This window comes from Melospiza georgiana, chromosome 3, assembly GCF_028018845.1.
Source record: "Melospiza georgiana isolate bMelGeo1 chromosome 3, bMelGeo1.pri, whole genome shotgun sequence".
In the NCBI taxonomy this organism is placed as follows: Eukaryota; Metazoa; Chordata; class Aves; order Passeriformes; family Passerellidae; genus Melospiza; species Melospiza georgiana.
Window position 1 is genome coordinate 60002263 of NC_080432.1, and position 22180 is coordinate 60024442.

Here is a 22180-nt window from a genome sequence, read left to right on the forward strand (position 1 = left end):
TTGTGCAATGTGAAATGTTCTCACAAGAATGTCTCTGCAGCCTGCATGCAACTGATTCAATGTAAGGGATCACCTTGGCTTTGGTTTCAGATTTGTGCTGCAGCAATGCATTGCGATCTAAAGAAGTATTGGCTGAATTAAAGGCTCAAAACCTGCAGTGAACAGTTTAAAGATAACACAAATCTTACAGATCTATTGCAAGAGTACTGGGGGATTTATTTAGTGTTAATAACCCTAGCTTCATACTGTAGAACACAAATATATATATATTGTAGTTTATACAAAGATGTAAAAATTAACAAATCTGAAACTGTGGTTTCGGAGCACTAGTGAAAAAATTAGAGATCATAGGAGATTTGTATTATCGTGGAAGAGCTAGTTTAGAAGATTCTTAACTCTAACAGTCTGAACATACCACAGCATGAAAAAGAGAGTAGATCCCAGGAGAAGGGAAGGGAGGCATCACTGTCTTAACTTTGTGAGGTAGATTCCAAAAGTACAGATCACTCAGCAGACCTTGGCTCTGTGCAAGCCCAGCTGAGCAATAACAAAAATCTCTCTATATTATCAACCTGTGTTCAGCCCAAATCCAAAACACAGCCCCATACCAGCTACTGGGAAGAAAATTAACTCTACCCCAGTCAAAACTAGTATGCTTTACTAGATCAGTTCTGCTTTTGTCAGCAGAAGAAACATCTGAGCAGTGCTGTCTTCTTCTTGGAGCAGACTTCCTGATTTACTCTCTGGCATTTTCACCAATATGCAATACAGCTTTCTGGAGAGCGTTAAAGAAACCTCTGTGATATTTAATCTAACTGAAAACAAGTTGTCCTGAGCCAGTAATAACAAAAAAAATTACCACAACAATTAAGGAACTATTTTAGAATTTGAATTCAAACCATCATTCTATTTAAGAAAATTAAGATTTCTCTAACTATTCCAGCACATAAGCATTTTGTTTGCTCCAACATTATAAGGATTTCTTGATAGGACTAATTATTAGTAAAAAGTTGTCAGGCAGCTATTAAAAATTTTCAAATTCTCCTTTCACAAAAATTCAACTTAGTTTTTTGGGTTTATAACATAAGAATTAGGCAAAGGCATTGAATTGTATATAATTTCTGTATGACTTTTAGTCATATGAATTAATATCTCCATAGTAGTGACATTGAGGAAGAGGGGAGGGCCGCAGCAAGAATTTTCATATTTCTGTGTTGCTGAACCTGCTTTGGAGTATAATATTCATGGAATCAAGTTTGTTCTGATCTTCCAGTTTGTGAATACCTTGGAGATAACAGTTTGCATAGGTACAGTTACAGCTGTAGTCCACAGGCATGTCATTTTCTTCAGCAGTTCAGTTACATGAATTTACAAGAAGATCTGAAATACTGATCTGTGTGTTTCTAATCATAGGAACATTCTCTGAGTCTTGTTTTGAGATTTCCCACGATCACAATTGTATGTTAAATTATATACCACAGACCAACATGAGCTACATTCATCGCAATTACGCTTAGAGTGTGTCTGTCTTGACTTACATTTTGGTTGAAAATATTTCCAAAAAATAATTACTTTTAAATTTGTCTGAAGATATTAACTCATCCCTTGTGTCATTGTACCAAAATATGGACTCAGGCTTGCATATATACATGGACTCTTTGTAAAGTGTCGTCATGTTATAGGCATAGATTAGATTATTGGCATAAAAGTAAAAGCATATGTATATGACTGTAAATGCAAATGTATATAACTCTTTGATTGGTATTATTCTGAAGAAGCCACTAAAGCAATTTTCAAGAAACATTTTTTCTAAGATGACTGCCAAAGCCTATCTCTAGATTTATGATTGTAATATGATTGTGGGATCTATAAAAAAAGGAATGAGTGATTATTTTATACTGTTAGAACTATTTTGCACCTTTTCTTTGCAAAGTAAAATAATATGGCTTTTTCAAGCACTGAAGCAACATCTTTTTTATTGACAAAAAATGCTGGTAGAATACATTAAGTCCTTTAAAAAAGCCAGTTTTGGACTTGGAATTTCAGCTAACCAGCGTCCTCAGATGCTTCAAGATACACTTGAAAGACAATGAATTATGACATCAGTTTGATGTTTCAAGATTGTCCGGTATAAAAGTACTTGATCCGCCACTAATGCATTTTTCTACAACTACCAGTACTCTAAGTTAATAGAAATTGCTATAGTTGCTTGGGTTGGTTTTTTCCTGTTGGGCCTAATAAACAGAACAATTGCTTTTACAGAGTATATGGTAATATGAGAACAGTCTGTGGGGTAAAGAAATAACGGAAAACTGACTTGATGCTTCAGCACAGACAGAAGAATATTGCATAGGAAATCTCTTTTGTGTTTATTGTTTTCTGCTCCTTCAGGTGACTCGGTCCTTCATTGCCCCTGTCTCTCTATAGTTTGCCCAGTCTTACTTTCATCCTGCCTCAAGAAGCATTTATTACTTCATTTTTTTCATATTACAGAACTGATTGAATATATTCAGGAAGCATCCAGGGGGGAAAGAACACTCGTAGGCACAGGGGCTATTAAACCTGGAGATATGGCAGGAAGCTGTTCATTATCTGAAGGATGATCTTACACTCTGTGGAAACAAGGAGCTAAGGCTAATGGCAGAGACCAGACCTGACCAGCTATTGCAGACTGACAAGAGTTAGTCCAAGTGGAATAGCTCCTGTACTGAAAGGCTGTAAAGCAGTGACAGCAATTCTCTCTTAGTGCAGAGTAGGGATTCACAACTTGAACTGTGGAGGCTACAACTCCATGTCTTGCCTACTTGAGTTGTCAGTGGAAGTCAGAAAGCCAAAATTTACTTCACTAGGTGTCTCATTGATATTGTCTCTCAATATCTCCAGTGATGGGTTTGGTTGAATTAGACCACCTGAGTGAGTCAGAACAACATTTCAGCCTCCAGGCTTCAATTCATTAAAAGTTTTGTTTGATGATCAGTAGGGCTAATATAAGGACTATATTCCCAGTCTATAAAACACTGTACAGTATCATTTGTAAGCACAAACCCCTTGTTTTAAACAAGAGAAATCACTGTTCTTTTGTTTTTTTCTTTTTAAAAGTAATTTTATTTTTGGTAGCTAAAGAGCAATACGCACATTTACACATGGCAGGAGAGTAGTGCAATAAGCAGGAATTTCTCATATCTTCATTCTGGGGCATGGGAGAGTTTCATTCCATTCATAATTTCTTTAAAATCTAATGATGCAACCACATAGGCATTTCCTTGCTAAAATTTGCCTATCCTAAAGTAGCTCTGTTGTACACATATTAGCTTTACTCTTACACAACCTAAGAGTAGATTTTTAGCATTTCAGGGAAGATAAAGGGGGGCAAGATATGTTATTAGTTTTTTCATTTTCTGACTTTTGCAAATTTACTCAAGCCTTGATGTTATCAGTCTCCTGTCCTCTGTCTCCTGATCTGCTTAATATCGGCTGGGCAATATCCCTGTGGGAAGTCATAAGTGTCTTTGTCAGTCTGGAGCTGAGCAGGTGATTGTATCAGTGCCTGTTAGTATGACTGTCTGTCTAAGCAGTTTTGAAAGCACATGATATTGTTATAAGGATATATTTATAGTACAGTCGTTTGTCTTCCTGAAAAATGAGAGCAACTGGGCTGGAAACACACTGCTTAATTTATGTCAAACCATTGCTAATCACAGCATTACTGGAACGTACTGTATAACAGTATTAAATTTAATCTAGATAATTTGAAAAAGAGGCACTTGGGAAATCTGTTCCAGTCATCCTTCACAAAAATTATGTGGCCATCTATATCAGACACAGTTTTTGTTTACAGCTTTGAAACCAAAGTTTTCTTATTGCTGTGCCTTTATTCTCTTTGGTTTGTTTGTTTCTCCCAGATATTAAGAATTTTATTCTTCTCTTATATTGCATAAACCTTCAATAGCACTGAATATTCTTCAGACTTCTCATGTAAGATACTCAATTTTCTGTAATTTCCTGTCCCATTTTCTAATATTCAAATCACTCTGTGCCTTAGATAGTCAAAAAAAACCAACCAACCAAACAAACAAACAAACAAAAAAAAACCACTACAAAACCCTACAGAAGTCTCAAGGGAGATCTCTTTCATGTAGATAAATACTGGAAGGGAAAGTGTAAAGAAGATGGCACCAGGATCTTTTCAGTGACTCCCAGAGACCAGAACAAAGACAATGAATACTTAAACAGGAGATTCTTTCTTCTAAAGAAAGAAATATTTCTTTACTGTGAGGGAGTCCAAGCACAGACACAGGATCCCCAGAGAGGTTGTGGAATCTCTCTCCTTGGAGATATTTCAAATCCCTTTGGACATGGCCCTGCTCTATGTGGCCTAAATGAACCATGGTATAAGACAAGGTGTTCTCCAAAAGTCCCTTCCAACCACAATTGTTGTTATTCCATGAAAAAGAAAAAATTACTTCAAAAACTTTGTCTAAGGTGAGAGAATCATTCTAAGATTGGTGGAAGATTGACAGGAGGAGCCTGACTGGTTTTTAACTCTTCTGATTCAGGTATCCATGGGCAGCCACCTCTGTTCTATACCTCTAGTTTCCTGTTTCTGACCCCCACACCATCTACGTATCCACTGAAGCTGTTCTCCAGAAGTGTTGAGTGTTATTTTGTCTTTGCAGCAGGGTTCAGGAATGTCTATTGTCAGCACATCCTGCACACAGTACAGAGACAAGACATGCAGAGCATTTATACCCTTCAATAGCAGCACCCAGTAAATATCCTTCAGGCTCATTACTATGTAATTAGACTCATTACTGCATACAACAGTTTGATTTCTTTCCAGCAGCCCTTCAGGTTTGGGAAAAGTAAGTAATTTTCTATACTACCCCATTAATGGTATTATCTGAGAAAGTGATCTGAAATCCTCATAATTTTGTACTTTGTCAAGTTGCTATCTCAGTAAGGCAGTAGATATAGTACTGGCTGCTGCACCACATTGCATTAATGTGATTAGAACTAAATCCTCCTTGCCTTAACCTCACAAGTAATCCCATTGACATCCATTTTTTCCTAAGTCTTCTTACTGTGACAGGGAGTTGTAGCACCTTGCAGGATCACCTTCAGGGATCACAAGACACATATAGGCACTCTCTGCAGATAACTTGGGTAACACAGTAAGCAGAACTGCAGTTTGACATTCATGCCTGGTGATTTTTGTCTTTGAGGCCTCCAAAGTTCTATATGAATTTGTGAATTATTTCATTTAGACCATGGAGCCTTAAATGACCCTCTCAAACAAGTGAACAGGGTAGCAAATAGGAGCAGATAAACTAAATGCTTCAACAAAAAATCCACCTCAATTGTTCCTCACTTTTCCTGCCTATGCCTACAGTGAATACTGTGGCTAGCACAACTTCTTTCTGCCCCACGAGTGGTTGGATTTTGGATTTTCCTGCATGAGTGTTTTTTTCATAAGTCTTTTTAAAGGCTTTCAGTATCACTATTCTGTAAAACAGAGGAAAGTTGACTTCTTCAAAAAACAAATATTCTTTAACTTTCAAAAAGTATCAGCAGAATGTGAGTTTGGAAGAACTAAAAGAAAGTTTTTGTTTTCTCTAGAGAGTTACTGAGATATTTCCCATAGAACAGTGATTTAAAGTCACTTATTCTTAACTAGCAGAAACTGGAAGGGATTATGCTTTGGTGGGGGAAGAGGGAGGGGCAAAAGCTGAACTTCTTTAGTCCTTATCTATCTCAGTTAATTGCAGACAGAAAGGAGAACAGGATTTACTTCTTCCAAAGTCAAAGCATATTTCCACAGTAGTGTCTTCATAGAAACCTGGCAAGAGATAAGTGTTCCCAAGCCTGTACATTGTTGTACTGAGAACAAGTAAAAAATTTATTTACCAATTTTTATGGCCTTATTTCTCATATTTTTTCTATTTCCCTCTGCTCTTCACATTTTAGTTGTTAAGAATGAATCTTTTGTCTTCTGTCTGTCTTTGAGTGTATTGACAAAAATAGAAGAGAGGTGTGTTACTAGTTTTACATGCACATAAAACAAAGGCTTCAGAGCCAATGGAAAAGATTGCTCAGACTTTTTTCTATGTTCTGAGTTTTAGGGTGTGAAGGAAGGTCGTGCTCAAGAGGAAAATGTTTATGAGTGCAAATATAGGCATTTAAATTTTTCAGGGGATGTCAGAAGGCTCAGAGTGGGTCTCAGTGGCAAGAAGTCCCACTGAATTCTGGGGCAATTTGGTTCCCAATTTTTTTATCAGTGTCTGTGGAAATTCCATCTGTAACTATGTGATTTTGCCATTGGGTTGAAAAATGAATGACACAAGAAGAGCCCGTGAGAACAGAGGGAACTGTTCCATATTGCAGTCCTGGAGAGGATAATAAAGTGGTTTTCTGGGGCTGTTGCAGCCAAGATAAAGAGATGCGGTGTGCATTCCTTGAATGCCCCTGTGTGCCAGATACCAACTGTGTGGAGAAGGCTGGTCACAATGTGGGAACACAGGCAAGTGTCCCTGCTCTGTTAGCTCTTAAAAAAGTATGTCTGTGGATCAAAGCCAATTCTGCCGACAACTAAACCAAGCAAAGTTTGGTTAATTAATGTAAGGTACTATTGTAGAAGTAATGTGGCTGGAATTACAGCTCAGCTTTCCCTATAAAGTTGAAACAGTGGGTTGTTTCCAGTAGTATTTGAAGCACCTTCTTTCCACATTCCTTCTCCTCCCTAATATGTTTTGTTTGCTTGTATGTAGTCTGTATTTTGCATTTCAGAAGACACAGTCCAAAAGCACTTTGCCATCAAGAATATGCTCTCAGAGGTTTTCGGGGATTCCTGGTATTTCTCAGGCTGCTGTGGGAAATTCTTCAATAAATAAGTAGGACAGTAAAGTTAGTAGTAACACAACACTCCTAAGGCAACTGCCCCTAGCCACTTGCTAATTTCTAAATAAGCATGCCTTTTGTTGCCTCTCTTCATGCATGGCTTCATCATGCACAGTCTGTGTGCTGACGCGGATGAGCAGCACTGATGTTGTGTCTCGCGGCCACGCTGGTAATGCCGTGTGTGGGAGTTACTCATGTGGAACTCATGTTTGTGTAATCTCCCCATCCCTGCCCACGGGCTGGGAAAAGAAGGCAGCCATAAGGCAGGGAAGAGATTATGAATGCTGCAATGTATCTAGGTTTTTTTCTGTCACTTTAAGTGACTGCATTTTCTTAATGTGCTACTGGCCTTAACAGCAGAACAAGCAGCAAGAAATAGCATAGGAAGCTCTTACTTATATGCTCTTGTGCTATAAAAACATCTTATCTTTTTATTGCCTTGATATTATATCAAACCTATGTCTCACTTTTTGACCAAGTGAACTTGAATAGTCCATTACACTATTAGAATTGTCTTTCTTCATTTTTGTTTTGTGTAATTTCACTAACACTGTAACATATCTGGGTGATGCTTATGGGAAGGTTTATCTTTGTTCAGTGACTTATTATTTTCACCTGACTGTAGTATCTCCACTTTTACTTAATTTTCAGATCTTACCCCTGTTTTACATGCTCTAGTTGTGAGTGTATCAAAATTGACCTTGGAGATCCACCTGTGATATTGCCCTAACTTTCTCAATTCTCATCATCGATCCTTCTTTCAATTTTTGCTGGTCTACTGTTCAGCTGGATAAAGGGCGTCATGATTTTTTCCTATTCAAATGGATTTCCTGTTTCAAGACTTCTCAATTACTGTTTTGCTCTTCGTAGGCTTTAGAAATTGTATGTCTGAGTAAACTCTGAAATGTAATCAGAAGTCAGTCAGAGGAATGTGATGGACATGGTTCTTTTGACTCAGTAGTATCTCAGGGAAAATTTATTCTCAGTAAAAAGTTCTTTAGAGTCCTTTCTTTTTGAGTTTTCCTGAAAAAAACCCAAAATATTAAGGAGAAATTCTCTTCTACTTAACCTGAAACACTTGTGTATGAATTTCTCTCTGGTGCCAAAGGTAATTAAACACTGACTGATGTATCCATTTCTTTTCTTCTCTTCCTTTTCAGAATTCTGGTGGATCCACTGTAACATCCTTTAAAATCAGGTTGCGACTTTTGTCAGGGCCCACAACTCTCAGAGTATTGATGAGTGTTGATGTTGTACCAACATGTGTCTTTGTGTTAAAATCCCAATTAAAAGTGAAGCCATCAGAATAGCACAGTTGAATGAATAAAATAACTTGCACAAATGCCTACATACAATTCACCAGTTATGGCAGCTGACTAAGTTGAATTGCAGGCAAATGCAATGACAGAATAACTTTTGAGAGCAAAATAAAATTATCTTGCAGAGAAATACACCACACTAAAGACCATGGGATCTAAAGGCCATACTAAAGGCAATGAGAAATTAAATCATGATTTCTTGAAGTATAAAAAATAGTTGACATGGGATGGCAGTAAGTTCAACACAGCTTTTGATCAGGCAGGATGAAAAGCACTGCTAACATACAATTATTCTAGAGTTCAAAGCAAATGCTGTGCTTTCCATTGAACCTGAAGGTAAGAACAAATACATCTAAATGCATCTAATGCTCCTTACAGGATGGTACCCTGACTGTGGTCAATGGCATTTCCTTATGGAGAGCACAAGAACTTTATATGCATAAAAAGAATACTTCTGCAGCGTGCTCTGATCCTGATTTGTTCCAACATCTGCTGTCAGTCAAAGGTTTCAGGAATTTCTTTCTCCAGTGTCCCCTGAAATTCATCTTTGTACTGTTGCACATCATTTCATACTCCAGTTCAAATACAAATTTTTAAATCAGTGGCATTTATCTGTATGTTACGGAAAAGTATGGCACACAATGGAGACATCTTCTCATTAAGGAGTAGAATCAGTTTTTATGAGATTTGGTTCTGCTGTGGACTTCTCAGGTGAAGACTACAAAATTCAGCCTTTCTGTGCATTTTATCCTTAGTAAAATGGGAATAAAGATACCTTTGCTATTTTTCTTGCTTATTTTGGGATGTACCATTTTTAACAATGTAATTTTCATTGGAGGCTATAATATTAATGTGCTAGAAACAAAAGAGTTGAAAATCCAGTCAGGATACAGCACTAGATTTTCTCATCTCTCTCCTCCTCTAGGTTTTTAGAGTGTGGGATATACAGACTCTTTCACCACTGCAGGTCTTCTATGAAGCTCACAGGACTCCAGAAGAGATGAATTCCTTTCCCATGGTATTTGACAATGACCATGGCCTGCTTTTCACAGGTATGTTATTGCAGTTGGTGTGCGAGAGCATGCCCCAACTCTTAGAATCCAATTTTCTTTATGATTAAATACAGCTGAAGTTGAGTACAGCAGTAAGGTGTATGAGAATATACAGAATATTGGGAGACAAGGGAATTGCACATTAAGGCTGTCTTAAAGTGGGTTATATATTCAATTTCAATACTGAAAATAGCATGAAAATATGCAGCATGGGAATTAACAGCAGGAACCAAAGGAAATGAGAAAGGCTTCTCTGAAGGCAAGGTGAGCTTCCCACAGCAAAATTAAACTACACAGATTGTTATATAGACTTGTAATTTCTTGAAAGCTGTTAAGTTATGGATCTCCTCCTAACTATTACTGTGGGACCTGCCTCTTGTTTGGAGATGAAAACAGCATCGTTCAATCTCTGTGGAGCCCTCCCAAGTATATTCAAACTCCTTATTTAATTCTGTGGCTAAAGACAGCCCTACAACCTGAGGTGTCAACAGACACACTGCCCAACTGATTAGGAATAAAATATTGTGGGAACTCAACCTGGGGTTTCTGGGCTCTGTTTCCTGGCTTTGTAGCCAGGAGTCTGACACCTCTGAGGGACCAGAGCTTTGCATTTGTCACTAAGGATGTTAGCTTTTTATATCTAAGGCAGAGACTCTTGAAATCAGCGCAATTTGTCTGCCCCAAAGATGCAGCTTTGAATAGACAGCTTTGAACATGTTCTGAGGCTTTAGAGACCTGACATGTACCAGGAAAAAAAGCTGTCTTTGGAGACAGCTTTTTCTGTCCTTGGATTAGGAACAAGGCACAAAGCTTGCAAAGCTTGTCAGATCTGAGAAGACGAATGTGAAACATTTTGTTTTCAGTGACCTGATGGTGTCTACTGAATTTTTTAATCACTAAAGGATACAGATACTGTCTTCATTTCAAATTTATGCTTGTGAGATTTTCAAGGCTTAGCAATGTCGGGAATTTATACCAGTCACTCCTTGACAAAATGAGGTAATTTGCCCTTATAAACAATGGTTCTATAAGTGCCTAAATATTTGTAAAAGTCTGGTCCTAGACTGTGTTAATGATTTCATTAAAAGCCTAAGTCAATGTTTCCTTGCCCCTGAAGAGGGCAAAAGACTGGGCTGTATATGAGTGAATTCATTCTCATTGCCATGTACCTGGCTTCACAGAGGAGATTTTCGCTTAGTAATTCACTGACATTCATAAATCACAGCTCCCCTTCATGCTTCATTTGAGTATTGCCATAGCTTTCCTTCTGTGCCTGTTTCTAAGCTGCTGACCTCTGGAGCTGGATTTATGCCAAGGATTAGGCAATTTCCTCCTTTGCTCTGGGCTCACTGCTGCTCCTCTGCTGGTAGATCCACTGGGATACCAGGGCAGGGATACTGGGGCTGCAGTGGGAAACTGCATATGCACTCTGGCTTCAGAGCACTGTACAGACCTTGTCCTTTCTTTTGTCTTGTTGTCCCTGTCTGCCTCTGCCTTTGCAACCCCTGATCTGAGAGCACTGGGAGGTGTTTGGAAAACACCATTCAGAACTGCAGTGCTGTATAGGGACTGGAAAGACATCATCATTGCCTGCAGATAGAATTGCTTTATCTCTAAGAAAGCAGAAACCAGAATTTATTTGAGAGACAGATCTCCCAGTTAGAATTTTATGTATTTGGGTTCATTCCATTTGATGTCAACCAACTCTGCAACTGGAGGATTTATGGCTTCTACTAATTTGCAGTCAGGATGTCAGTCTCATCAAAAGTGGGCAGAGGACTGTGTAAGACTGGTAAATACTTGGCTATTGTTTGACTGATACTTTTTGGGGACAGTGTAAGAATGTTTTCTGCGTCAGAGAACGTGTTCTCAAAAAAAACAGACAATATTCTGTATCCTCTTCAGAAGAACTCGTGTGAACCCAATGGTTTACATGAATTCTTTCAATTTCCAGGAAAATTATGCTCAAAATGTATATATTCTCACTTCTTTCACAGGTTCAGATGTCGTTGATATTTATCCCCTAGCTAATGTGACACAAGATTCAAAAGAGTTGCCTCAGACACATGAGAAGAGCCTCAATGTTCTGCTTTACAACAGGACTTTTCACCAGATTCTCAGCATTTGCACTGAGTCAATACTAAAGGTGAGTGTAAGTTTTCACCCTTTATACTGAAAAATAGAAGTCTCAGCTTTTGTATTCAGAGTAAGTTATCAGGAAATTTGATAAGTTACTAATATTTTTTATTCAAAGTGTTGTTTTTATGGCTATTTTTGGGGTCCAAAGAAGTGGTAGTCATGGAGCCCATTTGGGTTCAGAAGATTCAACTTTTTAACATAAATAGAATAATATATAGTAATCGACAATAATCTACAGTACATTTCTACAATAATCACAAGAGGTACTGAGTACATGTAGTTTTCACCAGCTGTTGGTACATTAGATGGCAAAATCTGTAGGGAGAGGTAGAATCTTTTTATTGGGTCAGTTGGTGATGCATGGCATTTCTGTGGAGAAAGGCTTGTGTAATGGTTTGTTCAGTTTATACTATCTTCAAAGATGTTATTTGTCACTGTAAACCCTGCCTTCCTTAGACCACAATGGCTACAACACTATTACAATCACAGGATAATTTGGAGCACTTGGTGCTACAGAAAATCAGATTCCAGTACATATGAAATCAGTAGCTACTTGACAAATCCAGTTGCATCTGAGCCATCCCACTACAGTGACCAGATTTTGTACTGGTATTTCATTAAAAGGTGTTGCTTAAATTTCCAAAATGATTCAATAATGATCAGAGATAGTTGTTTCAATGTTTTTGGACCAAATGTTTATGGAAAGCCTCATTTGTATATTCTGCACAGAAACTATAACTCAAGCAATTCTTTCTAGTTAAATTTCTTTTCTTTCAAACTGTAAAAACACTTTATATTTAATATCAGTCTATCTGACTTAACAAGGATCTTTATCAGAGCATACATAAAAAATAGAGCCTCCCCCTGCCTGAGTGGCTTCCCCAGAGAGAGGGACATTTTCAGGGAAAATACACTGGTGTTTCGGTAAAAAATTTTGCTATTGGCCATACTTTCTCCTATTACAGTAGAACACATTGTGTGACCAATTTTAGAGGATGTATTAAAAATAACTAATATTATTTTTTTAGGTCTGGGACCTAGAAACAGGATCTCAAATATATCAAATAGAAGATGCACATGGGCTGAATACTGAGGTGACCTGTGCAGCCATTGAAAGAAATGGGGTTTATCTTGCTACTGGGGCATGTGATGGTAAAGCAATTAAATAATTACTACTTTTTTTACCTTTACTACTTTTTATTACCTTTTTTTTTAATGGCATATTACATTAGCAGACAAAACTCTTTGCCTTGACTGTCTCAGTGACAGAATTAATTTTGATTGCACAGCTGTCAGTCTGTAGAAGGGCAGAGTGGATCTTGGTTGGGTTTTCTTTGATAGGTGGTTCACAGAAACATGATTTTGGGCTGCTTGGGCTCTGGTGCTTTTTTAGCCTATTATTCTTTGAAAGACTGTCTTCAAAGCTCTTGGTCTGAAAAGTTGTTTCCTCGTAATACTTAGGACCTAGATGTATAAATAAATGGCTGCAGATGAAGAATGGTGGTTTTTAAATTTTCTAGTCTCTAAGATCAATTTTACAGTTTTGGAAGTCATTGAACACTAGAAGATTAGATAGATAGATAGATAGATAGATAGATAGATAGATAGATAGATAGATAGATAGATAGATAGATAGATAGATATAGATAGATATAGATGTTTTCTGTATTTTTCATGTCTGTTATTAGGGCGTGTGAGTTTTAGGTAATGTGACTACACCTCTCCAATACACAAGTGCACATCGAATTGTGCAGGAAGCTTTAATAATTTTATAATCTGTTAACATGACAGAATAATTCTTCTTACATAAAAATGTTCAAGAAGACACACCTGAATTTCTAAAACATGTGACACTTATGAAAGCTACCTCACATGAAGACAAAATGATGGCCTTTCCCACACAACATATCGGCTAATATTTCTTGTTTCTACCTGGAAACAGAGACTACACCCTTTATGGATCTTAAGACCACTACAGAAGGTGAATGTTGTCAAGTCTTACAAAAGAAAAGTCACATGTAAATAATTGCTTTACTTAAGAAAACTCTGTAGCTCCTTCTCCCCAGTAGCTCTCTGGGGTAAATCCATCAATCAGGTCCCTCTGCTCATTGCTGTCACTCAGAGCCCAAAGTCTTCTGCCAGATAGTCCACACTCTGCTCTCTGATAATGTTATTCAGAAACTGTAAGAAGTAATATAAGCAGAGATCTTTTCTCCTGGGCTGCACAAAAAAATAGACATGGAATAAAAGATGGAAAAATTGAGAGGGTAGTGATGTTTTCTGTTAAGTTTGTTTGGCCCTACAGCTGCTTTGCTAAGAAACACGCAGTTACAATTTTTGAAAGACCAGTGACCTAGCTCTAGATATCAAATTGGATTTTCTCTTTCTTTCTCTTTTCCCTGTTTGGTCTTATTTAAGATTCTGGATCTGCAGCACAGTTTATTGCTTAAAGTTCATTCCCTTTTCTACATTTTTGTCATCTCTGTGTAGGAACAGTGAAAATCTGGGAGTTTGAAAGCGGACAAGAAGTTAAAGCCTTGCCTTTAACACAAGACAGTGATGATGAGCATCGTGTGCTGAAGATAGTATATCTGAAGGCTGATGAGGGTCAACATGCAGTTATTGTTTTGGAACAGAGAGGGAAGATAAAAATCATTCAGGTTTTTGAAATATGCTTCCTTTTTCCCCACTAATTTCATTAGGTAGCCCCTCATTTCTGAGGTAAAATAGGACTTTTTTATTAATTAGTAGATAAACTTATAGAAACTGTCAAGGAACAATCTATTTTTTCAATGTAATCAACTTAGCTTTTTGCCCTTCTGTCTAGTGCTAAAATGTTTGTTAGTCCATCACTGGTTTCCAGCATTCTCATAATTTTTTTCCTTGAGTTTGCTTTTTCATTTGTGATTGAGGTTTCAATAGTTACAGATCCTTTGAGGTGGCAGCTTTAAAATATTATTGTTGTTACTACAGATAGTGTTTAGTCTATTTAAAGAACTTCTTAAGATGAGATTTTGATGAAAGTATACTTTTTTTTAATTAACAGATTAAGACACTGGATTCTTAGGAACTGATACCAAGAAACAAGGCAGTAATAAATCAGATTGACTTGCTTGGCTTGATTTTGAGCATCTACTCTGTGTTCCTTTCAGCTAAAACTAACAGGATGCATTTGCAGCTTACAATAATTATGGCTTAACTTCTCGACAAACCTTATTTCTGTGGAATTACATTCCTCATATTGGAATTTTTAACTTAGAACAAAATTCTGAGACTTTAAAGCAGCTATGTGCAAGGTAGAAAATGTGGGTTTAGACAGCTGATATATTTGAGAGAAAAAAGAAATATACAGGCTCTCATCTCCGTAAATAATATATTCTTTCAAGCCTGCTAATGAAAAGCTGCTTTATTCAAGGTTTTCTTATCTTATTCTGACTGTTTTGAAATACTCCATCACACTACTTGCTCTGCTCCTCAGTGTTATTACTGAAATTATTTAACAGTCCATTATGTGTAAATGATGTAAATGTATCCCTTAACAAACAGATTGGTGAGGAGTTGAATCTCCCCCAAGTCTTTACAAAGTTAAGTAGATTAATACTGTTTCACATACTTGCAGAACTACATTTTTCCACAAACATTTCTGTGATAATGAGAAATACAGGTTGTTTTATTATTATCTTTTTTAAAGGCTTTAAATATAGTAGTTAGCAAGGTAAATGTGAGTAGCAGCCTAAAACAGTTTATCCTTTGCAGGACTCTATTACAGATCTCTCAATTTTTAGTCCTTTCCTACAGGTATTTCTTGTTTGAATACCTCAATTGCATAAGATTTACTAAAATCTTAATTGTTGCTTCATTCTACAGTTCAAGACATCTATGAAAACAGTAGCAAACCTAAGGAGCTGATTTCAGTAACACTTCTTAAAATGGACAGAAATGTCAATGTTAGAGCAGGAACTAGATACTGGAGGGAATCCGTTATAGTTGGAAAAGCATCAATGCCTCTAGGCACGATGGGGAGGGATCAGAGACTCAGGGCTTTAGCTGAGCTGTAGCTTCTCTTCTCAGACAACTGCAACAGCCATCACATTTGCTGGATGTTTTGGTAGATATGAAATGGAGAGTAACGATGTTTGTGAAATAAGCACCTAAAACTAAGGAGACAACTTACCTTAAAGAGGTAGTTAAAATGAGTAAAATCAATAGCTTTGAATTTCACAGCTGCACAGCTTCTAATTTAACAGCAGGTAATTTAAGGGGAGCTGGAATATGTCTAGATGAAGCTTCAGTTTGCAGTTTAGGCATATGCTAGTTAATACCTGTAACAGTTTTTGTAATTTGTCAAAGAAAACAAGCTTTTCATACACACTTACTATAATTATGAATAGAGAAATTCTTTCCTTCCTCTTTCATTAAGTTGGTTATTTTAATAGGGTGACTCAGCTCAAAGAGATCTTTATGTCACATGGATGCTTCCGGAGGTAATACCATTTCCACAAAGGAATCCAGTTGTGTATCTGTCGCAGAAGCCTTCCCCCTTAGAAACACAATATTTTTTTCCAGACATTCGGCTTCTTTGTAACACCAGTTCCATGAGAAATGATAAAGAGGTGAGAAACACTTCAAAGTTTCACCACATTTACAGAAGATTAGAAAGTAAAATGTTTACTGTGCTCACAAGTATTTCATGTTTTAGCCGCAGGACAACAACCAAATAATTATTCTTCACTGTGGTCCCTTACAACCTTACATGTTCTGTGATTCTGTGATTCCAAACTTTTCAGTATACTGAAATAAATGTGCAGAATAAATCATGTTTCTAAGGGCTATCTCTTCCTAGAAGTCCATTGCATGGTTATCACCATAATTAAGGAGTTTCTCTGGACATAAACTTCACATTCCTGTACAATATAGTAAGTTGAGGGTCTCACATAAACACCTCTAGAAATGACATGTCTTTCCTCCTGTAGCTAGGCTGACCTTTAGTAGTAGTGGCACAGTCAGATCAAGCTGAGTGATTCCATTTTCTCCTCTTACTGCTTCAGTAAAATAAAATGGCAAATTTATGTTTCAATTTAACTTGAGTAGTCCACAAGACTTAAGTTCTGTCTTGTAAAATTTCTCTAACTTTGTAACAGGTGTGGATGGTGTTCATGGAAAGGTCATTATATCTCTGTTCAATGACTTCTTCCTTTAACTTGATTAGAATATCTCCACAGATACCTACTCATTATTAATCCTCAGCCCTTACACTTGTTTTTAAATGTTCAAATTGCAACTGTGCTGTAAAAAGCAGGTCAGGTTGGAGGCCCCTGTCCTCTGCAGCAGGGAGTCTCCCAATACTTTCACTTCCTGTTTCCTCTGGTGCTTCTATATAGTTTAAATACAATAGTATTAAAATAGCCTCCCATATGCAGTTGTTGTAGACACTGTCAATTTAGGCATTTTTTCTATTACCAGTTAAAATATTTCACTGTCTATAGTGTCCTACTCTTACTCCTACTCATTTTTTGCTTTTAATCTTCTTTGTAGACTTTTTTATCTTCTGTGGATATTAAGTGTTTTGATGTTTTACAAGTAGAAGGAGGCAGATCAATAGTTACAGGAAGTGCAAATGGTGAAATAAATTTTTGGGATTTTGAATCTGCCTCTGTGACATGCCTGTAAGTATTACTTTCATGCCTTTTGATCTCCAGTATGTCACACAAACTTTTCAATGGCATACTAGAAATTCCAATATGCCCAAATATAAAGGGTGATTTACAAGCAGGAATTAAAGTAGCAATTTATGTGGGCCCTCCTCCTTTCAACTTCAAATTACTTTGCTAGCTAGTCCTGAGATTGCAGGTAGGAGAAGTGATCAGGAGGGTCACTGGAGAAAGGGATGATGTAACTAAAAATAATGTTTTAATGTAACTTAGCACTGCCACTGAAGGAAGCTCTCACTATGTAAATCACTCTAGTCATGGACTAGAGGCTGCTACTGACATCCTTACTTTGGAAGTTTTGTGTTTGGGAGGACATTTGGAACTAATGCTACTTCAGATGATAATTGCAGATGTTCTACATTATCAGTGTCTCAATCACTGTCCATACTTACAAGACTAGAAGTCACATTCAATGAGGAGAAACCTGATGTGATTTTGGAAGTTTGAGAGTAAAGATTTTTTAGAGAAAGTTACAAAGAGCGATCACAGGATGGTTCCAGATATTCTTATCCCCATTAAGCTGCTACATCAGTAAGCTGAACAATGGCAATATGTCTAGTTAGACTGAGTGGAGCAGCATAGCAGTATTCCTGTGTTAGTGAAAGAATATGTCTTTTAGGACCATACAAAATCAATATTTAACTATCCTACCCAAGAGTTTCACTTCATCCTTCATGAGCAAAATTGGCAAGTTTGTGAGAAAGCGAGACAAGTTTTCTGCGCCATGAAAAATAATCAAAACTTTACTGCAGTTCAGACAGTTCAGAAGTGGCTCTTTCTTTATATTTGCTTCTCCATATATGAGGCAGCCAATTCATATTAATGCATGGAAGACAGGAAGGTGAATGTTAGTAGAGTAGTTTACCCAGGATTCACATCACTGTTTGAGTGCCAGGAAAAAGGTACATTGCTAACATTAACTTAGTTAAGTTACTTCACTTTCCTCTTAAATAGTCATCTTCAAGAAAATACTTGGCTGAATGAAATTTTCATCATTCCGTCAGGTACCTGTTTTTCCTGTGACAGGCACATTCTGTATGTCTTGCCCACTGACATTAAACCATCATAACTGATTAACTGGTTCTGAAAAACTGTCTACAACTTTAGGTGGCATGCATTCTGGGAAATTAAAATTTTAATTTTATTTTAATTACAAGTTAAATGTGAAACATTTTCTGGGAAAATATACAACCTATCTGATATATCCTGTACAAATATCTTTGTTTTCAGGCGTATAACTGCTGAAGACAATGAGGGCTCTGGAGTCAATGCCATATTATTCCTTGTACGTAGTGTTTCCTCTTCCAGGTAACTGTGCATTTTATCTTCCTTGGCACAGTAATTTGGTATTTTGTTGTAGTAAAATGATGCAGTGCTTCTCCAAAATAGATTATTTGAATTACGATTTTATTTGTAATTAATCAATTCAAGTCCATACTGTTAATTAATTTTCCGAGTCTTAAACTTTCATAATGCTTGTCAAAAAATACAATATGTTATTTTTTCCACTCAGCTCTCCCTTTTTTCTCTAAACGGTCTCATAAGTCTCAGTTATGTTGAAGAATTCAACAGAAGGTAGCTTTTGCCCAGTATCAATTTTCCAGTGTACCATAACTTCTTTTATCTCTATTTTGTGGCAGCAGACTTTTTCTTTATTTTAAACCTGATAAAATCCTCCTGCTTTTAGGCACTCTCAGCAAAGAGGCAAGCACATCAAAGTGTGTAGCCACAAGATTCCTCTTAAAACAAGCTAGAAGCTTCCATAGATTGATAGTATTGAATAAAAAGAGAACTTTAGCTAAAAATGCTCATTTTGAAAGAAAGGCATTGCACCTGTACCTCACTTCAGAAACACTTGTCTTCCCATGGATATGCAAAGGCAGTGGTAGCCAAAAGGATTCAGTATGGTTTAAATATTTATGCAGCTTTAAGTTTTTAGCAATTTGACAGCTTTTTTGCTCTTGTGAACCATAAAGCTGCTTTATGGCCTTATGTTGCTTTAAAATCTTCAAGAAGCTTATGCAACTTGATATCAGCGCTACTTAATTGAACACAAATACTCTTTTTGACATTATAACTTAATGATTAGAACTTGATAACTTAAGAAATCCTAGCTAAATAAAAAAAGGAGTGATTAAAATTCATAAAATAGATTTTTTTATAAATGAAGATAAGCTTTTGCTATTCTTAAACAGGAAAATCCTATAATGATTTGGAAAATCATAGTCTTAGGATGTTTTAAACAATGAAAATTGCAAAGTTATGGCCACCTGACCAAATTTAAGTGGACTACCCCAGCTGTATAGTTTCTAACTATCCCAATTATTCAGATACTCTTGCCAAAAGCAGAGCAGCAGTGACACTAGTGTGTTATGTGGCAAGAACCACTTATTAACACAGTCTGAATTTTTCATGACTCAGAAACAAAAACAATGCAGATCACATCCATTTTTTTCATTATTTTCTTCCACAAAACTGCATTATTGAGAGTTTTCATAACACTTTTAAAATAAGTTTTTTTGATTAATTGAAAACTATTTGCAGAGTAAGTACTGTGTAAAATGAAAGGGAAAAAGCCATTGGCAGGCAGTTAATTTTTCCCTTTTGTGCCCTAAGGATGAATACCAATGTTACTTTTCAATTACTATGGATTCCATTAGCTCAAAACTCCTGCCAGGAGAGGCTGGCTGTGTAATATGCAAATATTGCCTAGTTACTTAGAAAAATATATAAAAGCAATAACCCTTAGTCTAATTAGTCTAATCAGTTTCAGTACTATTTTATTATGCTTTTTACTGCTGGGTGGTGTTGATTTCCAGGTATCAAATAGTATTTTCAAGAATATCAGTGATCTTCAATAATTTCTTTCACACAGGAAAAGAATTTCCATGTCCTCTGCTCATTCTGTGAGGAGTGATGCCAGTGCCATTGCAGAGCACAAGGAAAGTTCTTCAGACCTACATGAGGTAGGCATGCTGGTTTGATGGATTTGGTAGCATTCAAAACAAATTTCTGATTTCTTTTTGGTTTTGATTTTAAAATACTGCAACTTACTAAAATAACTCCCTAACACCATCCGCAAAACTAAATATCAAGAATATTGAAGAACTTAGAATGATGAATTAGGAATGAGTTATGAAGAAATTAATAATTAAGAATTATGAATAATTATGAATAATTAACAAAGCTTTTTTAGTTTTGTAAACTGACTGTCACAGTGCATGCATTAAGAATCCTTTGTTAGTCAGCTGGCTCTGTAACACATGGAATAGCTAACTATCAAAGTGTTTGACAGATACTTATCACTAGCAATTCTGACTTTCAAATGGGGGTATACAAAGATTTAGGGGGGAAGGTAAAATAGACAAATCATAAAGTACTTGAATAATATTGAATAATAGCAGAACCACTTCAACATTGCAGCCACGCTTGCTTGGATACATTCTTTCAAATGAAAGTATCTCTTTTTTTCTTTTTTTTTTTTTTACCATCACTGTATCAGTGTCTCAATCTGCATATTTTTTATTTTTTTGCTAAGGATAGCATTATGGGTTTTGTGACACTTTTTTGCCTTTCTATGCCAGAAGGACATGCCATGCTTGCAGAGCAATAAAAATTAAGTAGGCAAAAAGAGGAGAATCCTGCTGCCTCTCAGATTCTTACCATCATGTTGTTTCAGCAGAACATGGCACTTGAATAGATTCCCAAGCAAACTCTGACTTAATTGCCATCTACAAACTAAAGTATCCAATACACTGTGCTGTGTCGTCATTGGAATAACAACGGAAAGTGATTTTCAGTCTTTAAAAAAATCCCTGGAAGCCACATACATTAAGCCTTACACATAAATGTGTAGGATGAGATTTAAGTGACTTGTCGTCTTTCTGACATACCTCAAACACTCGAGGCCACAGAGTTTTCCCTGCCTTATTTGACTTGGCAATTTCTGAGGTCAGTATGCTGATTGCTGTCAGCCTTGGAGATCCTCAGAAGCCTGTAGCAAGGCACAAATGAGGATTTCTGAAAATTCTCTTACTGAAAATGCAGACTTGAGTAAATGTTTATATATGTATAAATGTTTTTTAAAACTTCGTTAATTTTTGCTCAAGGCAGTAACAAGACTATATGCATGTTCTGAATGACATTCTCAAAGAGATCTTGGTTACATTCACAATTGTGACTGATGTTGCTTGTCTTGAGAAATTAAGGCTATCGAGCCAAATTTACATTTAACATGCTCCATAATTCCCATTAATTTTGGTTTTGATTTGTTCATCTGTTGATTCTCTTCAAAAAAGTGTTTCTTCTTTACACTCAGTGGAAATTGGAGAAATATTTGAATAATCAAACTAAAAAAATAAGTTCTTATAATAATTTCATCCAGTGAACTGTTCTGTAGTTATATCCAAATTCCACTTCCTAATTATCTTATATTTTATTCGTTTCTTTCAGAAAAATGCAGAAACTGATGAAATTAATACTGAAAAAAGTGATGAAATTAATACTGAAAAAAGTGATGAAATTAATACTGAAAAAAATGATGAAATTAATACTGAAATAAAAACAGGTACAGAAAGATGTTTTTCATTCTTTTTGATGTTGATCCACGAGTTCTGCCCAGATTATTACAGAAAATAAGTTTGTCAGTTTGTCTGGCAAACACTGTTTAGAATAATTGGGATATTTTTGGTATGTGGATGATAGATCTCATCATCTTCTTCTCCCTCCTAACTTGCAATTATTTCCCAAAAGCCAGGCCAAGATGCAGGATATGCAAGACTTTAATTGCTTTTTTCTCCAAATTGACATGATAACACTTTCAGAGTTTGGGAATGTCAACTATACACACTTTTCTTCTACATAAATATTCAAGCAATGAATTATTGAAATAATATAGCAAGAGCCAACTTGAGTCAAGCATCAATAAATGGGCCCACAGACAAAAGCTGTGAAACTAGCAAGAGAGAGCCTGAGTTAAAGCTGTGGAAATGAGTTGGTGAATTTGCAAGAAATAAATCCTCTAGATTCTTCTGAATCCCTTAGAAATCCTCTGCTGGAAAGCAGA

General features: G+C 36.5%; 1 protein-coding gene across 1 annotated transcript in view; it reads left to right on the forward strand.

The window, feature by feature from the left end:
* Window positions 1–22180, forward strand: part of WDR64 (WD repeat domain 64) — a 54916-nt gene that overhangs the window by 21949 nt on the left and 10787 nt on the right. Inside the window, exons 11-19 of the mRNA XM_058021085.1 lie at window positions 9139–9265; window positions 11263–11411; window positions 12433–12556; window positions 13895–14064; window positions 15841–16017; window positions 16940–17070; window positions 18346–18423; window positions 19991–20081; window positions 21568–21682. Coding sequence (XP_057877068.1) covers window positions 9139–9265; window positions 11263–11411; window positions 12433–12556; window positions 13895–14064; window positions 15841–16017; window positions 16940–17070; window positions 18346–18423; window positions 19991–20081; window positions 21568–21682 — 1162 coding nt within the window. The remainder of the gene's footprint in view (window positions 1–9138; window positions 9266–11262; window positions 11412–12432; window positions 12557–13894; window positions 14065–15840; window positions 16018–16939; window positions 17071–18345; window positions 18424–19990; window positions 20082–21567; window positions 21683–22180) is intronic.